This window comes from Juglans microcarpa x Juglans regia, chromosome 1S (genome assembly GCF_004785595.1).
Source record: "Juglans microcarpa x Juglans regia isolate MS1-56 chromosome 1S, Jm3101_v1.0, whole genome shotgun sequence".
Classification (NCBI taxonomy): domain Eukaryota; kingdom Viridiplantae; phylum Streptophyta; class Magnoliopsida; order Fagales; family Juglandaceae; genus Juglans; species Juglans microcarpa x Juglans regia.
Window position 1 is genome coordinate 19,856,753 of NC_054595.1, and position 25,720 is coordinate 19,882,472.

Sequence of the window (25,720 nt, forward strand, 5' to 3'; positions counted from 1 at the left end):
GGTCACTTTTTTAGGTCAATCTGGTTTTCATTTGATTAGCATTAATCTTTACCAACCATTGACCAGATGAAAAGCTTTTCTTGGCATACCTGCAAATGGATCGTGGAAATTAAATGGTTGGGTGGTATAGTTAGAAACCTTGACTTGAGCAACATTTCTAGAAAGTGAGGCAAACAAACGTGGAAATTTTCTAGTTTTGACAGTTATCCATCCATCAAGGATCGATCCATGTTCTACTACCTGGAAAACAACTTAGATGATAATTATATTCTTTACTTTGTTTTTAAGGTTGTCCTTATCTTGAGACATGATATTGATATCCATCGTCTGAATCTGCCCCCCAAGCGCGCGGATGATGATGACTCATAAGTACTAACTGGCCGGGAGTACTTATTCCAACGTCTTATATATTTCCAACGTCTTATAATGGTCGTCGGAGATGATTAAATATTAGGGCTAGCAAGGAAGATTAGTCGAGTGAAGGACCAAAAATGGTAGGCGCGTTAATTAATATTGCATGCAGTAGCAGTACTGTCGAAGTCATATATACCTTCTTTTAGCCTACTACGTACTAAGACTGATACCTGTAAATTAGGTGTCATGACACCTAATTCAGTCCAAACCATTACCAAAGGCAAAGAGACCGGCAAGTCCCAAAAACTGGTCGGTCATATGCATGCTGCATGATATTGATCATATATAGCTGTAAATTAGGTATATAGCTTGTTCTAAGATTTCGCTCTAGCTTATAGCTAGCTAGTACTAGGGAAGATAATTTGATTTATTATCATTTTGACTATAGTCATTTTCATCATCTTTTTAAGTGATCAATATATATATATATATATATATATATATATATATATATGTATATCACAAGATAGGATCGTATTATATATTGATAAGTACTAAAAGATAATAAATAGATTTCCAACCAATATTTAATATCACATTAAGGTGGTGATCATAAAAGAACAAAAGAAATGCTTTAACTACAGAGATTTCACAAAAGTAAATTTATAGACTGATGTGATGCATTAGATTGTAAAACTACTTGTATTGTAAAACAGATCTAACGTACTATATTAAACCATATCAGTTTGTAAGTTTACTTTTATAAAATTTTTTTGTGGTTATAACACTTCTGAAAGAATAATGGCCGATATTGATCACATCTTCTCGATAAAATTAATAGGGTATATATAATTAATAGAACCACTATATATACTTAATAGAATTCTTTAGTACTTTCTCCAAGCTATCACTTATTTTGCAATTGTCCATTTTCTTAAAACTCGGTCATTAAAGTTTTATCACATTATCTGATCTTTGTACATAAAGTAAGATATTATTGAGTTATTAATTTACAACTTATTTCTAAAATTGGATAATTAAGTGATGACTAAGGGTGATTTACTGTTCTCTTTTTTTTTTTTGGTGGTTTGAACAGTAGGCCACGTTTGGGTGGGAGAATTTTTTCCCTTTTTTGGGGGAAAAATTCTTTTATCTTGGTTGACAAACATATAATTTAAGGCAAAGACCACTCTTGAAAATTTTCAAAATCTAATTCACTATTAGGTGCCATGCATTACTTTTTTCTATGAATTTTGCTACTCATCATCCTCACACACTATACACTACACATTTTTTTAGTTTTATTTTTCTTAAATTAATTGAATTCTTCTACTCATCATCCATATATCACACATTTGGTAAGAGATCGAAAAAAATAAAAAAAAGTGCAATGTGTGATGCAGGGATGATGAATAGAATTTTTCTTTTTCAATACAAGCATATCAAACCTGTCTCACCCCCCCTCCCCCCCCCCCCCCCAACATGAATATCCTAAACTAAGCATATGGTGTGATTTACTGTTCTTTTGTTTTCTTTTTTTTTTGGCATGGGAGAAGGGGGAGGAGGGTTCATGTAATGGTTAAAGAGTTTTTTCTTTTTCCTAATTTTCTTTAAATTCTATTGGTTTGAACAGTAGGCCACGTTTGGGTGGGAGAATATTTTTCCCTTTTTTGGGGAAAAAGTTCTTTTATCTTGGTTGATAAACATATGATTTAAAGCAAAGACCACTCTTGAAAATTTTCAAAATCTAATTCATTATCAGGTCCCATGCACTACTTTTTTTCTATGAGTTTTGCTACTCATCAACCTCACACACCACACTGTTTTTTTTTAGTTTTATACTTCTTAAACTAGTTGAATTTTTATACTCATCATCCATATATCACACATTTGATACTAAAAATAAATAAAAAAAATAAAAAAGTGTGATGTGTGGTTTGCAAATGATGAATAAACTTTTTCTTTTTCTATACAAGCATATCAAACCTATCTCACCCCCCACCACATGAATATCCCTGTGATTTACTATTCTTTTTTTTTTTTTTGGGGGGGGGGGGGGGGGGGGGGGGCGTTCATGTAATGGTTAACAAAATTATTTTTCCTACTTTTCTCTAAATTCTACTAGTTTGAACAGTAGGCCACGTTTGGGTGGGAGAATATTTTTCCCTTTTTTGGGGGAAAAAATCATTTATCTTGGCTGGCAAACATTTAATTTAAGGCAAAGACCACTCTTGAAAATTTTCAAAATCTAATTCATTATCAGGTCTCATGCACCACTTTTTTTTATGAGTTTTGCTACTCATCATCCTCACACATCACATTTTCTTTTTAGTTTTATTATGCTTAGACTAGTTGAATTCTTCTACTCATCATCCATATATTACACATTTGGTACGAGAAAGAAAAAAAAAGTGTGATGTGTGGTGTTGGCTGGGACGATGAATAAAATTTTCTTTTTCTATGCAGGCATATCAAACCTATTTCACCCTCACCACATGAATATCCCAAACTAGGCATGGGTACTGAGAATGTATTATCATAATACGTCACTATTATTTATTATTTTATTATTACTTTTCACATTTTTTTCAGTACTATTCAATATTCTATCATTATTTTTATTACTTTTTCACTACTATTCACAGAACACCTCATAATACCTCACTACCTAAATGCAACTTAAGTGTGACTTGATGTTCTTTTTTTTTTTTTTTTTTTTTTTTTTTTTTTTTTGGCGTGGGAGGGGGGGGGCGTTTATGTAAGAGTTTTTTGTTTTTCCTAATTTTCTCTAAATTCTACTTGTTTTGAACAGTAGGCCATGCTTGGGTGGGAGAATATTTTTCCCTTTTTTAGGGGAAAAATTCCTTTATTTTGGATTCTTGGTTGACAAACATATAATTTAAGGCAAATACCACTCTTGAAAACTTTCAAAAGTCTAATTCATTATCAGGTCCATGCACCACTTTTTTTTTTTTTTTGAGTTTTGCTATTTATCATCCTCATTCCTCACACATCACATACTACACTTTTTATTTTTTTATTTTTTTTAGTTTTATTCTTCTTAAACTATTTAAATTCTTCTACTCATCATCCATATATCACACATTTGGTACAAGAAAAAAAAGCGTAATGGGTGGTGTGGGGATGATGAATATAATTTTTCTTTTTCTATACAGGCATATCAAACCTATCTCACCCTCGACCACATGAATATTAATTTACTGCCTCTACACTTTTATAAATTTATAGAAATATAAATAAATATATATATTTTTTAAGCAAAACATAATTTTTAGTAACCACCACTTGATCTGCAATATCTTAATCAGGTTTTGCTACACAGTCTCTTACATCACACATCACACATCACACATCACACATGTTTTGTTTTTTATTTTTAAAATTTTATTCTACTAAATTAATTGAGTTCTTGTATTCATCATTTCTATATCGTATACTTGCTAAAGGAAAAAAAAATTAAAAAGATAAAAAATTAAAATAAATATATAGTATAAAGATGATGATCAGTAAAATCTTTTATCTAAAAAAGTTGGTTAGTTTGTACGAAAAACTCCAAATCAGTCTCGTCTCTCGGCAATTGGACCCCCAAAGAAAGGGTCTGGGCCGATGCTTATGAAACGATAGAACCCGAAATCTTCCGGCAAAGGACGTGTAGACAGGACAAGCTGCTTTCACTGGCCTGTAGTTTGGCTTGTGAGAACTACACAAATACAACATTTCCAATGGGACCAATTTTCCTTATTTTTGGGCTCCAAATGTGCTAATGAAACAACCCATACCAATTTTCCTCATCTTTATATGATTTCATAATTATAAAATCAAAATTGATTAGAATACTATTTAGATTAACTTGATGTATATAAATTTGATTATAAAACTTCTTTATTTTACTTGGCTTCTTTCTCTATAAATAGAGGTCTATGTCTTGTATTTATGTACACTTGAGAAAGAAAAGATGTAGTTCTTAAATTCTCTCTTCTCAATCTACTTTTTTTTTTATTTGATTTTATTTTCATCAGGGTATTAGAGCCACATGTTCCCTATGGACTATTTGCATATATTTTCCAGCAATATTTTTTTTTCTTTTTTTGGGCAAGCCTATCATTGCTAGGGAAATTTTCCAACATTCCTTTTTTTTACAACTCAATACTTTCCAACCTTCATTGTTACTCATTTTGAAACCAAATTTCAGAATCAAGTTTGTAAGATATAGATCATCGGATCTATGAAAGACCCGATCTCATACGCCCTCACATGCGCTGCCAAAGCCCACTAGAACATTTGGCACTCAACACCATGGTTAGTCACCAGTGTTTTCTTTTTCAAATTTGTAATAATATATAGCTACTGGCGAGTTAACTCCATACGACGTTGCACGCGCCACCAAACTCTTCTATCTTGTTGTCCACGCACTTACTAAATTCTCCACTCGCAAGCCCATCATACGTGACATGTGTCCGCATTACAACTAGAAATAGCAATTCGTGTTTTCGGTTGTGTTAAATCATGAATATTTGACTATATAAATCAATCCGAACTGATTCGTTAAGCTAAACGTGTCAAATTTTAACCCAATTCATTTAGATAACGAGTTATGGCATATCATTCGTTTTGATCCGGTTAATAATTAATTATAAATATGACAATATGACACAACTTATTTAAAATCGTTTCATGTATATAGGTTGACTGACACGTATAACTGATTTGATGTGATTAACATAATTTCACATAAAAGTTAAAATCTATATTTATTAGTAACCACAATATCTTAAAATATATATATATTAATATTTTTCAAATTTTAACTTATAATAAAAGTAATATTACAAACCCTACAATAACAAATATGAGTATAGATTTTTTTCAATAAAAAAACATGAGCATAAGTCCATAATTACAATCTCAATAATAAAAACATAAGTATAATGAGAATTACTAATATTACAACTTAACAATTATAAAATTATAATTTTGAAATAATGAGCATTCTTAACAATTTGTTGAGAATGTTCTAATTATGTTGGTTGCCAAACTATTTCTTGATTCTAAAATACAACAACGTCTTCATATTGGCAAAATTACTGTAGGGTGGATTGAAAATGAGAAATATTTGATGAAGAAATAAAGAAATTATAAATATATATTATTCTAATGATTTAGCAGAATTTTTAGATAATCCAACGTGGATATATAGAAATTAAATTGTATAAAATAATCATTATATGCTTCATAGCTAAATTTAATTAAATAAAAAAGGCTAGATTTTGACAAAAATTACATAATCGAATGCTCTATTAATAATTCAGAATCGTTTGACAATTTAATTTAGATTTAATCTGTATTTTTATTTATAAAACTCATTTTATTAATTTTTTTTTAAATTTAAAATTTTAATTTCAAATAAATCATATCAATAACCGACGGAGAATTATATTTTTTGTAATTTTCTTTTAGAAAAATTTTAGAGATAAATCTCACACCAATTTAATATAAAATATAAAGATATGGTGGTTAGAGATTTGCTTCTAGTTCTAGCACAACTCTTTCTTTTCCTTAACCTGCTCAGCGTACCTGCTCAACGTACCGCAGAAGATATCATGATTGTCATTATTTATGCAAGAACCAAAAGAGTCTTGAGAGCTATGGTGGGGGAACTAGGCCCGTTGATATGAGTCTCTCTCACTCTTCTGCCACCTCTCTGTCCTCCACATCTACCTCTTCTTCGTCCTCGACGACGACTTCTTGGCTTTCTGGCATTGTGCGAGGCCGGTCCGACCGGCCCGGGAGTGTCAAGATGGGCAGCAACTCCAACGTCGGTGGTGGCGGTGCTGACGGTACCGGTCCAGTTGTTCGGAAAAACCAGTGGCGTGGTGTTCTCTTTAAGTATGGGCCCAAGCCTATTCAGGTCAGTGAAAAAAAAAATCTATCATTTGTTTAATGAATTTGATTGATTTAGAATCTAGAAACTTACTTTTCTTTGGGTCGGGATGGTGTTGATGGGTTTGATTTGGTTTGTGAACTCGATCTCAGTGTTAATTTTGACAATTTTTGCATTTGCGTTAATTGATGTCGTTTGGGGGGATTGAAAAGTATATTTTTCCTTCTTTATTGTTTTCAATTCGGGTCATTTCCAGCTGAAGAAAACTGGTTGTGGGACGCTTCAAAAATGAAAGAAGTCAGAATTTCCAATTTTATAAGTAAATATCTTACTTGGTTTGTGCAGATTCTATATCGCCTTTTTTTTAGAGGGGTTCCTGGTGGCGATTGGATTTGATGTTAAGCTTACTATTGGGCCATCGACTAATAGAGATGTTAGGACTCTGCAATTAAATCACTTGAAACAACTTTGAAAAAGTTTCTTTCGTTCCAAATTTTTGTTTTGCCTTGGTTGAGGATAGATACTCTTTTGCTACTACTAGCATGGAAATTGAAGTGAATGCCAGAAATTTGGGGTGAAAGGCTTAATTTTGGTTATCTTTAAATAAGCTTTGGGATCATGGAAAACCTAAAAATGCCTCATTGCATGAACTGACAGAAAGAGGCCAATGTGACGGGACACCTTATGGCTCACTAGTGCAAACCTCTGAACCCTTCAGAGTAGGTGTCCGATGGCTGGCTGAGCTGATGGGTGTTGGCCTTCAATAGCCACCCTCTAAACTGACCACTCGGTGCACAGAAACTGAATTGCATTGGCACCAATGGCGGTCCACTTGACAGTTTGGGTTGGGTTTTGATGGCCAATGGTGGTCCATTTGTGGTCTATTTGGGCCTTGATTTCTCAGCAACGAAACACAAATTAGAAACAATCAACTGACCCCAGTAATCATAATTTCAGCCCTTTCATCAAGGGTGCTGGCCCTTTTGATCGGACATCAAGTGCTTGTTGACTTCCCCGACCAATACTATGCAGTTTATCTCCATGGTTTTTTATTCGAGGCACTTGTGCCAGAGGTTATTTTGGGCCCACCTCTATGGACTATGATGGGGTGGAACACCATGTAGGAAAGGAAGACAAGGTTTTCAATGACAAACAACTAGAATGTAATGACAGTGCTAGTCTTATGTGCACACGTACTCCAAAAGCACTAGTCAAGACTACAATTGGAATTCATTGGAATTGATACGAGGTCCAATTTCACCTTGTAAAGAACCAATTAAAGACTTGGTAGTTAATACACTTCACTTGTATAGTAATTCAACCCCCCCCCCCCCCCCCCCCCCCCCCCCCCCCCCCCCCCTCTTCCCCCCTGATGTGGGTCTTAACCAACCAAAAGTTTACAATGTCCCCCACATAAATCTATCTCCTCTTCGGTAGGGATTATCTCACACTGCAGTGCCCTTGTGCTACATGGTGTTACTAGGTCGACTATGATATCAGTTTTACTGATCTAAGGAAAGTACCAACCACAATTGTGTTTATATGAAAAAAATACTAGTCAACATTACAAGTGAAGCTCTTTGGATTCCTTACAAAACTTCAGTCCTAACTAGTACAGAACCAATATGGCACTTTGCACCTCAATCCAGGGTGTTAGATTAAGAGCCTAGAACAAGGTCATGCTTGACCACAATGGTCTTGCCCTCAATTTCTAAGGCCACGTTCGCTTTCAGGGATGAAACTAAAAACTCTGAAAACTTTTCTAAGTTTTGTATGGTTAGACTATCTCTGAAAACAAACACTCATTTTCAATCTCATCTTATCTCATCTCTCATTAATTTATTACTGTTTATAAAATGCACTATACCCAAAAAAAGCTGGTCTGCCTGGTTCTTGTTCTGTACGGTTAGAAAAAAAATGCATCTGACCCTTGGTACTTGTTACTGTGTTGTACGGTTAGAATACAGCAACACCTAGGAAAACCATTTGTTGTTACTGTTCATGCACGGGCTTCAACCATTTTGGCAATATTTTATTACAAAAAAATAATATAATTATAAGTGGGTCCCACCAATATTAAAAAAAAAATTTATTTATCATCCATACATCACACTTATTTTTATTTTTTTCTCTTTTTTCTTAATGAATGTTTGGTGTAGTAATAACGAGTAGCAAAAATCATTACAAAATATTAAAAATGACTGTAAAATATTTGATAAAAGGAATATATTTTAAGACTAATTATGTGTAATATTTTTTAAATGAGGTTGTGTTTTTTTTTTCTTACAAATATTTCTAATGACTCAGCAAAATATTTGATAAAAAGGAAAAATAATTACACATAATTGGTTAATAAAGGATGCAGGAAAAAAAAAAAAAAAGGCAAAATGCAACACTGCCCGGGAAAATGCCGAAATGTTAGGCAAAAATATTTGTACTGTTCATGTGCAGGCTTCATCTCGTTTCAGCGCATATGTAATATAATATTGTTGATATAAATGGCTGTGGGTCCCACAACCATAAATACTTCACAAAAAAGTCAAACTAATCCCATCTCATCTCTATAAACAAACACATATTTTATCTTATTTCATCTATACTCAGCATATCTCAATACTATTCACACATATCTCAAAAAATCTTATCTCATCTATCTATGAAAACAAACGAGGCCTAAATGAAGTGTAGCTCTTGGAGATTTTTGATTGGTGTGCAAGGTGCAAGGCAGAGGGGTGTTGTTCTTCTAACCTAATAAATAGAGGGGGTATATTTATACAATGAAATTGGTCTGGTTGGTCTTGTTAGGTCATTGATACCTTCTTTTCTTTTTTTTAACAGTGGGTCATTGATACCTTATAACCAACATTGACTCAACGCTCATGAATAACAATGGTTAACCATACCTTCCGATAATACTGTTGAAAAAAGTTCAGTGTCGATCCGTTTTAGGTAGGTACTGCCAAGACATCTAGTTTTCCATACATGATGATCACTCTATTGTGATCATGGAAGACTTAAAATGGTTCATTTGCATCAATTGAGGGAGAGAGAGAGAGAGGGAGGGAGGGAGGGAGCTGTTGTAGACCTAAATGATAATGTGATGGCAGATCTCATGGCTCACCAATTTTGTTATTTGCACAACATAAAATGTGTGCGTGTGTGTGGCCATGTGTACATATGTGAAGGCTCATCTCGCGCTAATTTCATGACATGCATGGCATTATCTATTTTGTGTTGCTATTTGTGACTTAACTGTGATTTTGCTCCTCAGGAGAGATTAAACGTCTGTGCTGTTATGTTTATTTTTTTAACTTTTCAACTTTTTTCCCTAACATGCAGGTTGCATTCAAAACAGGCGATCATAAACAACAAGTAATTTTTATTGGTGGATTAACTGACGGTTTTCTGGCGACTGAGTATGTTTTATGTTGCTGGTGTAATCAATTAGCATAATTAGTTTGATTGAAGTGACATAATTCTGAATACTTGAAGAACTGACATCTCTCAGTCTTTCTTTGGAAATGGTTCCAAATGGTCAAAAAAGAATTTAAAACCAAAGTTCTTGATTTACCATTCTTTCATCTGATTGACAGGTACTTGGAACCTCTTGCAATTGCATTGGAGAACGAGAAATGGGCACTTGTTCAACCACTTCTGTCATCCTCATATAGTGGATATGGCACCTCCAGCTTGAAACAAGTAATGCCATCTAATGTAAATGATGTCTATTGAATTGGTTTTGTCGTTGGTAGTTTTTTCTCTTTGCATTATTTCCTGTTTTGTAGTATGCTGTGAGGATGGTTGGATTAGCTTGTTCCGTTTGAATCACTAACTGTTCCAATACTTCTAAGAGAAGTATTAGGGTAATGTTTTTAATTTTGTGTTTTATCTTGATGTGAAAATTCATGTAATGGGGTTTTTTACACTATAGATAAAAAGTTCACATTTCTTCCTCTCTCTGCCCATTGCTAATGTATTGTGCGATGCAAAACCCTGAACTGAGAGATAGACATGGATTTTCCACAGCAGATCTTTAAGGATATTTTATATGGGTACATATTATTCAGGTTATGGATTATTTATATATTCAGCTGAGTTTTATTTCCAGACTTAGTTCTGTCTGAAATTAATATATGGACCTTGGTTTTGACTTTGTTTTGGGGGGAGGGGGGATGTTCGTTTGCACTACCTGTTTGTTGTGTGATGATGTTGTATGTTGTACCATGTACCTTGAAGGATGCAATGGAGCTTGACCAGCTGATCAGTCATTTAATAAACAAAGAAGATTCAGAAGGTGTGGTACTTCTGGGGCATAGTACTGGTTGTCAGGTTAGTACTGGTTACATTTAAACTTAACTGGATCTGAGGTTCATTTGCTCATTCACCACCAGAACTTCTTAGGACTAAAACTTTACTTTGTCTTCTTTGGATATGAAACTAGGATATTGTGCATTATATGCGCACAAATGCCGCATGCTCGAGAGCAGTCCGTGCAGCCATATTGCAGGTACTCACCCATCCATACCCTGCTCTGCTGTTTTTAATGTAAAAGCTTCAAAGATCTATATCACTTTCCCTTGGGAGTACACTATTAGTTGTTGCATCTTGGCTTTATATGATTTGTGCAGTGAATGAGTAGCTTTTAGCCAAGATAAAGGCTTATTCTGTTAACCTTGTTAAATTTTGCGTCTGAATCCTACTTCAGTCCATGTTGGTGGCAGTTACTCTTTAGTGTTACTAGTATGCTAGTGCTGCAATATATCTCTGCTATCGAGAAACTTTCTCAAAACAGGGGTATTCTACCCCCACAAAGGTGAGATATAATCTCAAAATAACAATAAAATGAAATTTTGAACATTATATGAAACATCTGTTGAAGGTTATACAATGTGAGATGCTAGAAGTGAAATATGTGGTTTGAAATTAAAAATCGAAGTCCATTTTTTCATTCAAGTCTTACATTTGGCTTCCTGTATTTTCTTTTGTCCTAATTGTGAAATCCATAGTAGAACCTGATATATAATCGTAGTAGTCTATGACTTGGTCTCAAATCGTCTGCCTTGTGTTGCTAGGAAATGGCCAAGCCTTTTATTTTATTTATGTAAGTGTGGAAAGATTTTATTTCAAAATAAGAGATGTCTTTTTGGGCTATTTCAAGAGAAGTATTTTTATCGAGGGGGATGGACTAACTCTGCACCTTGCCCTGTTGGCCTCTTTGCAGTGGTAAGGTTATCTCAGTTAATGGACGAAGTGGAATAGTAACAATTACCTTGCTTCTTATATATGGACTGAGAAGAACAATTATCTTGCAGGTAGTAGTCAAATCAAAGTTATAAGAATGACAGTTTACTGGCTAGTCTGAGTGCATAAATCCTCCTGAGAACAACCCATTTGTTTAATTTGACGAATGTACATAAGAAGGCTGATATTTGTCTCAAAGTAGATTGTCAAGGAAAAAGATAAGAAAATCTGTTCAGCAGTTAACTGTTAAAGAGTTCCAACACGACTTGTCTGTGACTTGTCATGATATTATCTAACAAGTTTTCACAGTTTTGTCAGACCTTTCATTTCGGCATTGCCTATGAGATCATTTAATTGCAACCTTTTGTCACAATGAGAATTGCAATGTTCAGGCTCCTGTTAGTGATCGGGAATATAGAGCAACTCTTCCAGAAACAGCCGCTATGATTGACTTGGCTTCTAACATGATAAGCGAAGGCCAAGGGTCAGAATTAATGCCAAGGGAAGCAGATCCCACTTCCCCAATAACTGCTTATAGGTTGGTATACAACCATAGTGTTTCCATCCGGACTATCAAGATTTGATTGTAATTGGTTATTGGCAGTTCATGGCTAATGCTTAGCTTCATAATTTTTCCTTTTGCTCTGATAATATTTTCAGTCCTAAAATTTGGATCCATCTAATTGAAGTTTACCATGAGTCATCCAGCAGTAGTGGAGGATTCTAGTCATGATTTGCATCACATATTAAAACATTGGAGGCAACATGAATATTAAAACATTTGATATTTAGGAAATTGTAAAACACTCTTGTGATGTTTCCACAATTTCTACCATGTTCACTAGAAAATTGGCACAATTGATGCTACTATATGCAAGAGTGTGTTTTAGTGCCATTGCTACTTTGCTAAAGAGTAAAGAACTAATTACTTTGTAGGTATCACTCCCTCTGTGCATATATGGGGGATGATGACATGTTCAGTTCTGATCTAAGCGATGACCAGTTGAGGATGAGACTTAGCCACATGTCTAACACACCTTGCCAGGTACAAAGATTCCGTTTTGGATGCTCTTGTTTTGATGCAGCAGTGTATGGTAGTGTATTTCAATGCAAAAAGTAACTTCATTATGGTGTTTGTGAATCAAATCATGAGGAAACCATTTGTTATATTAGGATTGGAATCAGTTATTCAATCTACCTTTTAGGGATGGATACAAGACAAAAACATATAAAGTCAGTAACTATACCTTTGTGGTCCTTGCATCTAACAAGAGACATACGTTTTGTTTGCAAACACCAGAAGGATGCCGTTTCCTTGTTAAGTACATAATAAGTGATAATATGTACAATTGAGGTATGCCATCCGATTTCTGCAGGTTATCTATTCCATGGCAGACGAGTATATGCCAGAGTATGTTGATAAGAAAGCATTGCTTGAAAGGTAAGATTAATTTCTTGCTACTCTTCACTTTTGCTGTGATGATGTTTGTTATATCATCTTCACATTGGTTGAAAATCTTGCCATACGATATTTTAGAGACATGTATGATTGGTATCAGTTGACTATATACTTGTCTGAAACAATGTAATTGTCATTTCTGTTATGTGTGCGTGTGTGGTGATAGAGTGAGGGAGGTGATCCATGATTTGGTCAAATGAACTTCTGCCGTTACCTTATTGAACTCATGCAGATTGTGCAGAGCAATGGGTGGTGCAGAGAAAGCTGAAATCGAACATGGGAATCACTCCCTCTCTAACAGAATCGATGAGGCTGTCCAGGCCATAATTAATTTTGTCAAAAGGGAGGGACCTAAAGGGTGGGATGATCCATGGAGCTAATACGGCACCTATTAGTATTTTTTCTGACCTTTGACTTCTTTTCTCTCGTTATTCTCATTTATCTCCCCTCTCAGTTGCTCTCAAAATTATCAATTCTTTCAAATAGATATTAGAGGCTGCGGGAATCAATCTCATTCTATTTATTAGACGTATGGTTTTAATTTGCATTTGCGGCCTTTTGTGAAGAGAGAGAACTTACTGTTGGTGTTAATTCCTATATCACAGCTGGTTTGAAGTTAAGATTCTCGCTTTCTGGAATGGTCTTGTAGTTTCTATATCCGATTGTTTATTATTTGTAATATAAGTTTTTAAGTTTTTGTAATATCCGATTGTATTTGTTATGAATGGACTCTAAGGGAATTGTCACTCTGTCGTTTTAGAAGATTGTGGCCATGTTTTTCTCTCTCTAGTGATGCTTTGCTTTACAACATGGGCGCGCGCGCGCGCACCTTCTCATGTAAATATGTTAGTCCAGTTGATTTATGAGGTTCCGGTATTCCCATGCAGATTGCAGACAGTATCAAATGCCAACTTAGCAATATGTGGCAAAGAAATAAAAGTAAAATTCTTTTATATATATAAATAAATAAATATATATATATATATATATATATATATATGCAAATGATGGTATTGTCGAAAACTAGTCAGAAAAATCAGAAACTTGACTTCTTTCTCAACTAAATAAATACCCAGAGTTCTGAATGATAACACCATTAAGGCTTGGACAAAAGCATGCATCATATATGCCAAAAGCCTTTGGCTTGACATAATTTCCAATGGAGGTCTGGAGTTTGAAAACATGCATCCCATTACAAATAAAAAAAAAAAAGAGTTGCACGTACATCCCATTACGAAAAAAAAAAACATGCATCATATACAATATACATTTAAACTCATCCATCCCATCTATTTTTGTCTTGTATGCCTGCTTTCTTTGAAGTGCCTTTGATGAAACTTCTTCAGACTACGACAATACAACCACATTACTGACATACATGACTGAGTCGTGCTCCAGCTCTAACCTGTTTTTTATCTTTTGGATTGCTCCTAAAGGCTCTCTCTAAAGCATCCTATATATCCTATGATATGGACACCTTTAGTGACTCACGTGGAATATATAGAGCTGCTTTTAGAGTGAGTTTGGATGTTAAAGTGAGTTGAGTTGATGTTGAGATTTGAAAAAATTATAATAATGAGTTGAGATGAATTGTGTTTCCAAACGAAGCCTAACTATTTTGTTTAGAGCTCTGGCGAGAAAGCATCTAAACATTCACCGTCATTTTGTCGTTTTCGCTTTTGATCTATGAACCTTTTTTGAACTTCTGTGAAGAGTGCCAGGCCAGAAGGCAGAAAGTGAAAATGCATGGGCTTGTTTTTCTTTTCCTTTCCTTTTTTTTTTTTAGGGGTTGTTTGGATATAAAAAGTGTTTCTTCTCGTCTCATCTTATCATTACAATTTTTTTAAAATTTCTATATAAAATATAATAAACAATTCAATTTTTTCAAATTCTAAAAAATAATATTCTAATAATATTTTATTCAATTTTCAATTTTCATTTCAACTCATTTCATCTCAGCTCATTATCCAAACGACACCAAAAGAGAAGAGATGATTATAGTATTTTAAATTTTCTACAGTTTTTTGCTCAATATTTTCTACAATTTAGAGATAGATACAACAGATTGAATATAGTATATTATTTAATATTGAGGTTGTAACACTTTCTAGGGCACTTAGAGGAGGAACATCCTCTCATGAAGGAGAAATTGTAGAAAAGTTATGCATTCATCAATAATTCGTTCGAAATGAATTACAGAGTATATGAACAGACACACATAACAAACTATGCAATTCTGCTGGAGTATTCCCTAGCATGATACTAACCTGACACCTCAGCATAACAAAATGCAATAGAGAAGATATAACATGTGCATAAAAGACAAATACTAGATTGACTCATCCTAGACTGGGCCAAGGCCCAACTCTTATTTTAACCTAAGTAATACTTCATCTTCAACTCTTCACTTAAGCCTAAATTCCACTTCAAGTCTCGACCCACTTATCATCAGTGTATTACCCTGATCCATGTAACCCACGATGCCTTCTTCATTCTTCCCCATTTTCTCTTTAATTCCTAGGGTTGCTTGTGACAATGACCCGCTGTTTTGAACACCTTGCTTACAAGGTGTGGGTAGGCATCCTTCAAACGGTGATAGGGCTCCTAGGCAGCGTCCTCCGTTGTCTGCCCCTGCCATCGAGTTAGAACTTCCACCACTGGTTCCCGTTTGACTTGACTGAGACACTATTCTAGAATCTCTTTGGGCTCGAGTTTGCACACCCCCATGGCATTGACAGGAAGCAGTTGAGTCATAGGATCTATTTAGTTGCCCAACTTCTTCTTCAGTAGAGACACGTGGAACACCGGATGGATCATGGCAGACTCAGGAAGCTTCAAACGGTAGGCAATGGATCCGATATGCTCAGGTAAACCATGTCCCCACCACGAATTCCCTTTCCTTCCTTTTCAAATCTGCATACTTTCTCATTCTTTCTTGTGTTTTTTTAAGGTTCTGTCTCAATAATGACTTGATTTATTCCCTGGAATTAAGTGTGGAGTCCACTGCTTCCACTAGTGATGATCTTGGTAAGTAACTCAGTAGGCGGGGTGGGGGGTAGTCGTATAAGGCTTCAAAGCGGATCATCTGTGTTGAGGAGTGTTTAGTGGTATTATACCACTACTCTGCTAATGGAATCCACAAGGCCTAATCTTTGATCTTTTCACCTACAAAACAATGTAGGTAATTTTCAAGAGTTTTGTTGACGACCTCAGACTGACCATCTGTCTAAGGATGGTAGGCTATACTAAATGCCAGTTCCACACCCTGTTGTTTGAATAGTTCCTCCAAAACCTGTTGGTGAAGCTCTTATCCCTATCAGAAATAATTGAATCAGGCATGCCATGAAGTCTGAAAATGTTTTTAAGGAAGGAGTGGGCTAGGGTAGAGGTAGTGTAAGGTGAGAGAGGGGGGTGAAATGAGAGCATTTAGTTAGGCAATCTACAACCACCCATAAGCAATTAAAGATTTGTGAGGTGGGGAGGTCTTCAATGAAGTCTATGGTGATGTGGGTCCATAGTTTAAAGGGTATGGGTAGAGAGAGTTCTCAGGTTTAACTCGTTGACATACATCATAGCTCTTCACATAGTCACCAACTTCATATATTAAGCCTGACCAGTAAACCTGTCTTTTAACCTTGTGTAGGGTCTTATCCAGCCCAGAATGCCCACTTGAGGGATTGTTGTGTAATAGGTAGAGCAATTTAGTCTTGAGACCAAAATTATTAGGAATGTATAGTCTGTTTTTGTAGTATAGACATCCCTTCCTTACTGATAGTTGAGAATTAGTTTATTCCTTATCCACCTTCTACAAGAGTTTCTACACCTCAGAGTCATCTTTATAATAGAGCCGCACCTCTTCCAATAAGTCCCAAGTAGGGATAGAAATCACTAAAAGTGCCACTTGGCCTTCATCTTCACCCTTCCTGGAGAGAGCATCAACTGCTCCATTTTCAAATCATTTCCTGTACTCCACCAAAAAATATAGCCTAGGAGCTTGCTAATCCATTTCTGTTGCATGGTAGATCCCACCTTCTGATCTAGTTGGAATTTCAGACTTTGATGGTCTGTTTTAATAATGAATGGCTTGATCAAGAGGTAAGTTCTGCACTTTTGCATTGATAAGACCAATGCAAAAGGTTCATTTTCATAAGTCAATAAACTCAAGGCCCTACCCTTCAAGGCCTGACCAAATAAGGCAATGGGGTGCCATTTTTTCATAAGGACAACACCCACAACCTTTCCCGATGCATCACACTACTTCAAAGGAAAGGGAGAAATTTGGTATGGCTAAAATGGAGGGTTGGTTATTGCCTCCTTGAGGTCATAGAAGGTCTTTTCTGCTGCAGCAGACCATTGGAACCCTTCCTTTCTTTGTATGTCAGTGAAGGGAGTAGCCACCCCCACCATAACCCTTGATAAACCTCTTACAGTAGCCAGGAAGCACCTTAGGGATCTCGCCATGGTAGGAATAAGCCATTCACACATGGCTCAAAAGCTTCACATGGTCAGTTTTAACCCCTAGGCAGAAATCAAATGCCCTAGGTAAGCCACCTCAGCACATCTAAATGTACATTTGAATCTTTTTGCATATAGTTGATGCTGTTTTAGAGTGTCCAGTGCAATCTTCAAGTGTCTTCCATGTTCCTCTTCACTGTCGTTGTAAATCAAAATGTCATAAAAAAAAAGTATGAATCGTCTTAGGAAGGTTTAAAAATTAGATTCGTTAGGCTTTGGAAAGTCAATGGGGGCATTAGTTAAGCCAAATGGCATGACTAGAAATTCATAATGGCCTTTGTGGGTGCAGAAGGCTGTCTTGGGAATATCTGTTGTTTTGATTCTAATCTGGTGATAACAAGATCTGAGATCCAGCTTAGAGAATATAACCAAGCCATTAAGTTCATCCAGTAGCTCATCCACCACTGGTATGGGATATCTGTCCTTAACAGTGACTTTGTTTAGAGCTCTATAGTCTACATAGAGGCGCCATGAGCCATCAACTTTCCTTACCCAACAGCACTGGTGAAGAATACGGGCTCTAACTTAGTTGAATAACCCCCGAAGTCAGCAGCTCCCTCACAATCTTCTATTTCTCATATTTTTTAAAGTAAGGGTACCTATAGGGTTTCACAAAAATAGAGCTAGTTCCAGGTTGTAAGGGAATGGCATGGTCATGGGATCTTTGGAGTGGTAGGATTCAGCAAATATGTCAAGATATTGATTTAGGAGTTTTTGGAGGGATGCTAGGATTTCAGGTATTTTTTATTCAGGTTCCAGGAAGTGTAACAGTACTCCCTTGTTCCCCATGCTGTGGTTCTTAGGTACCATTCCCATCTCCACTAATTTCGAGCTAGGTAACCCCTTAAACACCATTGGCTATCCTGCCTTAGCAAACTACATAGTTAGCTCTTGGAAATTCCATAAAATAGACCCCAAGGTCTGAAGCCAAACTACTTTGAGAACCATATCACACCCAGCCAGTAAAAGTACATAAGCTTCACAACAGAAATGGGTATTTTGTATAACTAAGGGCAATTCATTCACTCTTCCAACTCTATAGACCAATTATCCATTAGCCACCTCAACTTGAACATTTTAATCATCCTGCACCTTTACCCTGGTTTTAGTCACTACAGCAAGGTCAATGAAATTATGGGTGCTACATGAGTCAATAAGTATGATTATCCAACAGTCCCCAATCTTCCCTTTGACCCTCATAGTTTTGTTTCCAGTGCCAGTGATAGCATGCAGGGAGATTGCAAGTCCCCTTTTATAGTGCTCAGTTCTAGCAGCTGTTCTTTAGACTCCTTCACAATTAAGTCCCTCATCACAGCTCTTTCCTCATCTGAAATATCATAGATTTCCTCAATTAGATACAAATTAGGCTTCTGACATTTGTAACCAAGTCTCCACCTAACTTCACAATAGTAGCGCAAGCCTTTTTTCCTACGATCTTGCATTTGAGTTTGGCTGATTTTCTATACTGGTAGGGTTTGTTTTTTGTTAGGTTTTTGGGTACCAGTTTGGAAATTTTTGGGCATGGTTCAGTTGGGCAAAGGGAGGTTCCTTTATGGGTTTTCTTGGTAATGGCTAAATTTTCTTCTTGTATCTTAGCTAGGCTGTAGGCCGAGATAAGGCTTGGAGGGTTGAACATCCTCACTGGAAGGCATATGTCATCTTTAAGTCCACTAAAAAACAACTTAGCTTATAGGGATCTGACAAACCCCTTAGCCTATTAGATAATGACTCAAAGTGGGTCTTATAGTCCTCTACAGACCCTGTTTGTCTTAACCTCGCTAAGGCCTCCATGGAGTCATCATAACAGCTTGGGCCAAACCTAATGAGTAAAGCCCTACAAAGTGCTCCTAGTCCATTAGTTGCTCAGTTTCATCTAGCTCCTGGTTTACCAAAGCTTTACCTGCCATATGGAAGGATGCTAACCTTAATTTGTGTTGTGACAGTGTATTGTGGAAAGTAAAGAGCTATTGTACCTTGTACAACCAATCCGTGGGGTCACCACGATTGAACACAGGAAAATCAAGCCTTACCGAGTGCATCTACACCTCACCCATCTGCACCAGCTGAAGATCTTGTTGTCCTGTTGGCCCAGAGGATGATTTAGCTTGTTTCTGGTTTTTCTTCTGCAACTCCATTGTTAGAATCGATAGTTGTCTCTTCAGAGCCAGCATCTCAATCTCCAAGCTCTTGAACTGTGATTCAGATGTCTTCTTCAAGGAATTGAAGCCCTCATGCAACTGAGAAAATCTAGTCCCTTCAACCATTAGCATGCTTTTGTATGAAGGGGATGGGGCTATCTTTGATATTAGATTTGTAACACTCTAGGATTTTTGGACTTAGATACTCACTTAGAGGAGAAACATTTTCTCAGGAAGGAGAAATTGTAGAAAAGTTATGCATTCATCAATAATCCATTCGAAAGGAATTACAAAGTATATGAACAGACACACATAACAAACTTTGTATTTCTACAGGAGTATTCCCTAACATGATACTGACCTGACACCCCAGCATAACGAAATGCAATACAAAAGATATAGCATGTGTGTAAAGCCAAGGCCCATCTCTTATTTTAACCTAAGTAATACTTCATCTTTAACTCTTCACTTAAGCCCAACTTCCACTTCAAGCCTCGGCCCACTTATCATCAGTGTGTTACCTGATCCATGTGACTCACGATGCCTTCTTCGTTCTTCTCCATTTTCTCTTCGATTCCTAGGGTTGTCGTGACAGAGCTATACACTGCACGAGAGCATCATCAAATAGGATAAAGGCATACTTGGATAACAAGATGATACGAGAATTTTGTAAATAGTAGTAAAATAATTTGTGAATAATATTGAGAATTTGAAATGGTTTGAATTAAGATATTTTATTAAATTTTCGAAAATAAGAAAAAATATTGAATAAAATTATTATAAAGTTAAGATATTGTTATAATATTATTTTTTGAATTTTAATTAAAAGTTTAGAAACGTTATAACGATTAGATATGATTAGATAAAAAAATAAAAAATAAAAAATTTTTGTATTTGAGTCAAGTTTAAAAAAAAAGTGACAAAAATTTTTGTGATAAAATGACATCATCTCACTTTCCAAATAAGCCATAAATCATTTTTTGGAAAGAAACCAAATTGACGTTGTCTGACCAAAATGTGCACAAGCATCTCTATCGAGTAAGTAATGCAATGTTCAAGAATGCAAGTTATATATATATTTTTTAAATAAGATTTATTATAAAAATAAATAAACATATTTATAGAAACTGTCTTTTGGTAAATACAACTGGTATACAATCGTTCACGCGTCAAATTTAAAATAAATTTTTTCTCTCTCGTCAGCTTAATCTTTCTTTCTTTCTCAGCTTCAACAGTTCGATCTCTCAACTTTTTCATTAGCTCGGTCTATCTAACGTGGATATTTACGCGCCTAACACAGTAAGAATATAATTTCTTGGCCCTTTCCTGCGGATCAAAATCCGATGTCTGTTGTCATTTAATGTGTCAGGGCGTTAGCCTTCATTGGGCCCCCCATGATGTTGTCTCCACAATCTTCAAAATCTGATATATGTCTTGTGAAAACAAAAATGCTAGTTTTCTGTCCTCCATTCTGTCCTTGCTTGCATAAAGTGTATTTTTTATTTTTTGAAAAATACTAATTTACCCCTCCCTCCCACTTTGAAAGCTTTTTTTTTCTTTTTTAAGTGTGTTTTTTTAAAAAAAATTTAAAAATTACATAAGAGACTATATAAAATTGCATCAAATTCACACATTTTAAAAGACTATATAAAGCATACTCTTAAGTTAAACTTATCCAATGTATGATTCTTTAATGACATCCCACTTGAAACAGATATATTGATTTTTTTGATAAGTAAGAAAAAACCTTCTCATTATCGACTTTATTTTCATTTATTTTAGTTTGACTTTTAAATTTTAGACATATTTTACACATATTGAGACAATCAATTATAAGATATATATTGACTAATATGACGGGTTCCTTTAATACATGAGAAATGAATATTTATAATTATAGAAAACGTAAACGTTATTTTTTTTTTAAATAAATATAAAATTTATATAAAAAATTAATTTTTAATAATAAACTTATCTCTTTTTACAAAAAGTATTAAATCGCTTACAAAATCTATAATTGTATCCCAACATTACTCGTCGAAAACAACACTATAAGATCTAATTATTAAGTGGGGACAATGATGTCACTATTCCTTTTTGGATTAGCTAATAATTCCTTTTACCTGAGATGCATAGATCGGGAATGGCAAGTGATACCAGGTAGGGCTGGGTTTTGACTCCGACGGAGTTGGAGTACTGGTTTTTGACCTCCGACTCCGACAAAAGTCGGAGTTAAATTGGAGCTCCGACTCTGACTCCGAATTGGAGTCGGAGTCAGACTCCGATCGGAGGTCGGAGCTCCGACATTAGATCGGAACTCGACGTGCATTCGACGTGGCGCTCGAACGGAACTCTTTTAGAGAGGTTCGCTCGACATGTCACTCGAGCGAACTGGAAGAGGTTCGCTCGACTTCCGCTCGACATGTCGCTCGAGCTAATATTCAATACAACGTGTGCTCGACTTGCGCTCGACACCTCGCTCTAGCGCAAGTGTACAGTAAAAGAAATTTTAGAGTCGAAATCGGAGCTTCTTGAAACTCCGACTCTAACTCAGACTCCGAATAAATATTCAGAACTACTCCAAATTCCAACTCCAAATTCTGATGATTCCAATAAAATTAGAGTCAAAATCGAAACAAAAGTTAGACAGAATTGAAATTTTTAAAATTTTACACACCCCTGATACCTGGTGCCCAAAGCCACCATGCATATGCACGTTGCCAGGCTATTAAATAATGCATCACAAAGACATAAATACCCCTACTGTATTCACCGACACGCGTCCAATTATTGTGGCTGGTGGCTCCATTATTCAAGATCTCAGTACCTGTACCTCACTGCAATTCCATTGTCAATCAGAAGGGCATTATCGCCCGCTCATAAGAATTGTTGTCCTCCCGGTTCCTGAATCCTTTCTAGGTCTGTGCTCCCAATATAGAGTTTAAAATACGAAAATATCTTTGCTTTCCATTATTTCCGGAAGAAAGAAGAGAGAGGCAGATAGGCAAATTCCTGTGGCTCTCTCCCTTTTCCTGGTTGAAACTATTTGCAACGAAAAAGAAGGACAAAATGTCAATATTTTAGAGCTGCATTGTCCTCCTCTTCCTTTCTCAAACCGATCTGAGGCTTTAAAGCGACAAACATCTCTTAAGCTTGAACCATACTCTGCAAGTTAAAGTTCATTATTTTATCTATCTTTTTTTTTTTTTTTTAAGTGAAAATCAGAACTTGCATGTGCTTTAACACAAGCTAGGGTGAAAAATAAAGAATTTTCTTTTCTCTTGTTTTTTTTTTTTTCCTGGGAAAGTGCCGTTGTTATTTATTTTTTTTTTTTTGGAGAAAATAAACCTTTCTGTTTATATCTTGAGAGAAAAAGCTTATCTAAGCTGGTTTTGTTTTTTCTTTTTCTGGGTTTGTTTAGTTTGTTGCTGTTGAAGTGGCGGTGGTGGTGGTTGGAGATGCCGGAGAAGGCAATGAGTTATTTACTTTTGAAACCATTGATACCAAGGTGGAGTCCCTTGCGTCATTGGCGTTTTGGAGTGCTGACGGCTTTGGTTGTTGTTGGGATGGTCATAGTTTGGAGCGTAGATGGGTGCACCATAAAAAGCTTTCTCGAAGTTTGGAGGTTCAGACAAGATTTCGTAGCCACGAAACTCAGTACTCGCCCGGCTAATCTCACCCAAATCCATCAAAGTCTCCCTCTCAACACCTCCATCGTCCTGGCTAATACGACCCAGAACCAAACTAATACTACGAACCCTATAGATTCCCGCATTCTTGAACCGCCTTCTGTTCAGAACTCAACCGGATTACCTCAACAGTCAGCCAGAATCCACTGCAGCACACAGCTTCGCCAAATTTGAGCTGGGTTTCAGCTGAATTAGAACCCAACTTGACCTCCAATCTTGTCGCCCGGTGGTTGGCTCCAGGAGGTGAACCTTGTAAGGATTCCAAGACGGTACAGATTTCGATTCCTGGTTTGGATGGTAGGAACTTGATTGATCTTTCAGCCGGTGAAATCCATGAATTTGGTTTTCAAGCACTGGATGAGTCTGGAAATCCACGCTGTTTAGGTGGAGATTACTTTGAGACTGATCTTTCAGGGGATTCTTGGAAATCCAGACCGTTAGTCAAAGATTTTGGTAACGGCTCTTATTATGTTTCGCTTCAGGTTCATCCCAACTTTGATGGGGATTACAATCTGACAGTTATCCTGCTATTTAGGCAATTTGAAGGCCTGAAATTCTCACCTTGGCGATTCGCGTTTGATCGAGTGCTTCGGAAAATTCCGATCAGGTTTTACAAATCCTCAGGTCACTTGCATGAGCTACAAACTTGTACAGAATCTGACTTTAGCGGGGATATTTGGTCTGGGAGGTGGACTCGGCATGGTAAGAATGATGATTGTCAAATCAGTAGTGATGGTCGTTACCGTTGCTTACCACCTGACTTTCCATGTCAGAGTCCGTGGTGTAGTGGCTCACTGGGTTTGTTAGAGAGTAATGGTTGGGTCTACTCTGCACATTGTGCTTTTAGATTGTTTCTAGCTGATTCTGCTTGGAATTGCTTGAAGAATCGGTGGATTTTCTTCTGGGGTGATTCAAATCACGTCGATACAATCCGAAACATGCTCAATTTTGTCTTAGATTTGCCTGATATTCCCTCAGTTCCCAGGCGGTTTGATATGAACTTCTCAAACCCAAAACAACCGTCTCAATCGGTTAGAATTACTAGCATTTTCAATGGGCACTGGAATGAGACGGGCAATTATGAAGGGTTGAATTCATTGCAAAATGAAGGATTTAGGAATTTGTTAAAGAAGTACTTTTCAGAAGACACAGTTCCAGACACAGTGATCATGAACTCTGGATTACACGATGGTGTTAAGTGGAAAAATCTAAGGGCATTCTCTGGTGGGGCAGATTACGCGGCTTCATTTTGGGCAGAGGTTATGGAGTCATTGAAGCAGAGGGGATTGGCAGTGCCAAAGGTTTTCTACAGGACCACTGTAGCAACTGGTGGATATGCTAGGTCGCTGGCATTTAATCCCAATAAAATGGAGGCTTTCAATGGTGTATTGTTGGACAAATTGAAGCACGCTGGGGTAGTTTCTGGCGTGATCGATAACTTTGATATGACTTTTCCTTGGCATTTTGATAATCGGTGCAATGACGGTGTGCATTATGGTCGAGCTCCGCTGAAGATGATGTGGAGAGACGGCCTAATTGGGCACCAGTATTTTGTAGACCTCATGTTAGTTCATGTGTTGCTCAATGCACTCTGTGCAAGATGAATTTATGCACTATTCTGCAGAGTTGGAGCCCCTGAGGGTGGCGTTATGGCATGATATTGAGAACGCAAATGCCAGGCCATTCATATCTCTCAGCCAAGAAAACAATGGATTAGATGCCATATGCACTGTAAGAATGCAGACAAAAGAACTTGGCTGCTGCTTTTTCTGGAGAAAGTACGAGGCAGTGAGTGCTATATATATATATATATATATAGATTCGTATAATTCATTAGATCAGATGGCATTCTTTATTCATTTATAAACTGTCAACATATAATATAACACATATGGTTGCGATTTTGAGGTGTTCTTTGGAGTCAGGAATAGAGAAAATCTGTATTTGGCGCTCCATCTGAACTGTATTGTGTTACCCGATTTGATCTCGATCGAGTATATATAGTTTCTAGGCATGCATGTTCATGCTTTTTCCAGAAGGCATGTATATAGATTCACAAGCCATTTTGTGTCATTGTCAAGTGAATTCCCATTGCATGTCTACGTGTTCAAGTTTTTTCCTTTCACTAATAAGCAATGATAAAGACTGTTTGTTGCTTCAACCTTAACTAATACACAGCCACCCAATGGGAAAAATGAACGCAATCTTCATGTTAGAGATTGGTTGCTTAAAGCAAAAACTTGATTTTGGGTAATGAAATTTTTGGTTTTGAGCAAGTTGCCACTTGCCGATCTCGTTGACCTTCCCCATCCAATCTCTTATGAAACGAAGCTTTGCTGAATATACGTGATCTATGGTTTTAATAAAGCTTAATTTGGAACCTTAGAATATGTGCATTGGTCTAGGCTTTAAGAAATCATGG

The 25,720-nt window shown here is 36.3% G+C and overlaps 2 protein-coding genes across 2 annotated transcripts; both read left to right on the forward strand.

The window, feature by feature from the left end:
* The first annotated feature begins 5,928 nt into the window (after positions 1-5,928).
* Positions 5,929-13,702, forward strand: LOC121246793 (UPF0613 protein PB24D3.06c). Its single transcript, XM_041145075.1, has 9 exons — positions 5,929-6,283; positions 9,596-9,672; positions 9,850-9,955; positions 10,493-10,585; positions 10,698-10,763; positions 11,890-12,035; positions 12,434-12,542; positions 12,874-12,938; positions 13,189-13,702. Exons 1-9 carry the CDS (start codon positions 6,047-6,049, stop codon positions 13,334-13,336), a joined length of 1,047 nt encoding a protein of 348 aa, XP_041001009.1. The 5' UTR covers positions 5,929-6,046; the 3' UTR covers positions 13,337-13,702.
* Positions 13,703-22,642: 8,940 nt separating this feature from the next.
* On the forward strand, positions 22,643-25,034 carry LOC121246794. The gene is made up of 3 exons (XM_041145076.1): positions 22,643-22,776; positions 23,031-23,302; positions 23,458-25,034. The coding sequence occupies exons 2-3, from the start codon at positions 23,068-23,070 to the stop codon at positions 24,900-24,902; spliced, it is 1,680 nt and encodes a 559-aa protein (XP_041001010.1). The 5' UTR covers positions 22,643-22,776; positions 23,031-23,067; the 3' UTR covers positions 24,903-25,034.
* Positions 25,035-25,720: the final 686 nt, after the last annotated feature.